The sequence below is a fragment of the Rattus norvegicus genome, chromosome 4 (genome assembly GCF_036323735.1).
Source record: "Rattus norvegicus strain BN/NHsdMcwi chromosome 4, GRCr8, whole genome shotgun sequence".
In the NCBI taxonomy this organism is placed as follows: domain Eukaryota; kingdom Metazoa; phylum Chordata; class Mammalia; order Rodentia; family Muridae; genus Rattus; species Rattus norvegicus.
The window spans coordinates 101,302,062-101,304,369 of record NC_086022.1 but is presented as its reverse complement, the minus strand read 5'-3'; the positions used below and the strand labels follow the sequence as shown (position 1 = coordinate 101,304,369).

General features: G+C 36.0%; 1 gene segment (V, D, J or C); it reads left to right on the top strand.

Annotated features, from left to right (window-relative positions):
- Nucleotides 1-568: 568 nt before the first annotated feature.
- On the top strand, nucleotides 569-1,845 carry LOC102551193 (Ig kappa chain V-II region 26-10-like). The segment is given in 2 exon segments: nucleotides 569-689; nucleotides 1,055-1,845. Coding segments are annotated over 2 exon segments (444 nt in total).
- The last annotated feature ends 463 nt before the right edge of the window (nucleotides 1,846-2,308 follow it).

Sequence of the window (2,308 nt, the reverse complement as noted above, 5' to 3'; positions counted from 1 at the left end):
AAAAGATCTCACATGCTCATGAACCTTATCTGCCTAACGGTCCTCCTTATACCCATGAGAATAGCTTATATTAAACACTGAGGAGCAGTTTATGGGGAAGAAGTTTTGCCACAAGGGAAACACTCCTCTATTTATGGTAGTAGTACAAATTTTTACAAACACTTTGGAAAGCAAAATGTTTGGTTCAACAAAACAATTGCAGTTACTAATGTTTATATTTATTATTCTGAAAATAACACATTTTTTTCCATGACACTGATGACAGATGGCTAAAGTATAGTTCTTCAACACATAGTTATTCAACAGAATGGTCAAATAGAGATCCCTTCATTTTTCCTCTACCCCTTTTCCTTTTCTGTAATATATTATTTATTAAATATCTATGCTGTTCAGATTGACAGTTTCTAGCATGTTCTTTCACATCGAACATTATTTTTTCCTATCATTACACTAGATATGTGTCGTATTTTATTTGGTTTGTGCAGTAATGACAATTCTGTGTAATTCTTCCCTTTATTTATACTGCAACACTTACTTGCACCTTTGCATATTCCTCCCTAGGGAGGACCCACCCATAATTTCTTAGATAAAATCTCAGGAGGTATGCTGTGACTGCTCAGTCTCCTCAGGCTACATCCTAAAAATGAAGTTTCCTGTTCACCTTTTGGTGTTGCTGCTGTGGATTCCTGGTAAGGACAGAGAGAATTAAGAAAGGAGAATAAGTAGGGAGTTTGAGCCCTTGGTGGCACTGGTGACCACAGACAGGTCTTATTCTCAAAGATGGGGTTTATGTGGTTGACAAATGTGGGAGGGAGAATCCAGATGTGAGTGAACATGTTTTATGAAAACAAATAGTAACACAGATGGATTGGAATGATATAAATTGTGTCTAGAAGATTATTAGAGCTTTCAATTAATTTATGTTGTTAAAGAGAAAATTATAGTGCAGAAAATGTTGTATGCAAAAATAAAAATCTGTTGAACTAAATATCAAAAAGAGAAAGAAATAACAGAATTAGTTCATAACACTTTTACTTCTCTTTCATTATTTTAGCTTCCAGAGGTGATGTTGTTTTGGTGACACAAACTCCAAGCTCCCTGCCTGTCAGCCTTGGCGATCAAGCCTCTATCTCTTGCAAGTCTAGTAAGAGCCTTGTACACAATAATGGAATCACCTATTTAGCATGGTTCCTGCAGAAGCCAGGCCAGCTACCTCAGAGCCTCATCCATACAGTATCCAACCGATTTTCTGGGGTCCCAGACAGGTTCAGTGGCAGTGGGTCAGTGTCAGACTTCACACTCAAGATCAGCAGAGTAGAGCCTGAGGATTTGGGAGTTTATTACTGCTTACAGTATGTACATTATCCTCTCACAGTGATTTATACCCCAACAAAAATGTCGTTGCTTAGAATGGCCCAGCTGCTAATATGTTACTCAACAATGTCAAAGTGATGCAAAAGAAATACAGATTGTTGTTTACATCTGTGGGCCTTGAGCATGACTGCCTTCATAATACCTCATGAGTTATGCACTGCTGACCTCCTCAGCTGCAATGACAATATCGTATCTTCCTCAGGAGAAGGTTAAACGACTGCCCTCTGAGCAATCAGCAATGAAGAAGTTAAATTTTAGTGAAACCATCCTGGTCCAACATCCCTTTTAAATGGTTTCTCATTTAATATTATCTTGTAAAACAGTCAGGAGACTGAGATGTCTCTCTTGATTAAAATGTCTACTTTATATGATACTTATTTTCTTTGTCACTTTATGTATTTGTCCTAATTTCCATTTTATTAATTAAGTTTTTCATATCCTACTCTTATTTATGCTATTTAATAAAGTCTATTCACTAACCCCTTAGTTTTCAGAACTAATAAGGTTTTATTTTTTTTCCATCGAGCTTTACTACATATTTTGACACAAGACTTTATTCCAAGTAAATACACAGTTATCAGTGGACAGTAATGTATTTAGCAGAGTATGTTCTGCTTGGTTTTAGTGTTTTGCTTCCTATGTTTATAATTTTTTAGGGTTTTGTGTTTTAAATCAAAAAAATGGATCAAATATTCAAACGTGAATTTGTGGATACCATCTCATTCAAACTACCACACCTAGGTACCAGGAGAATGTATGTTCTAAAGGATATCCTCCATGTTTCTTTCAAAAGGGAAAATTCTAATTTCCTTATTGCAAATTGCATCCTTTACAAAGCACTGGTACAAAAAACTATAATGAGGAGATAGTCTGTACTTGTGCTGCTTAAATTCTGGAGGTGGGTTGAGTCTGAGTGACAAGGAAGCAGATGAAT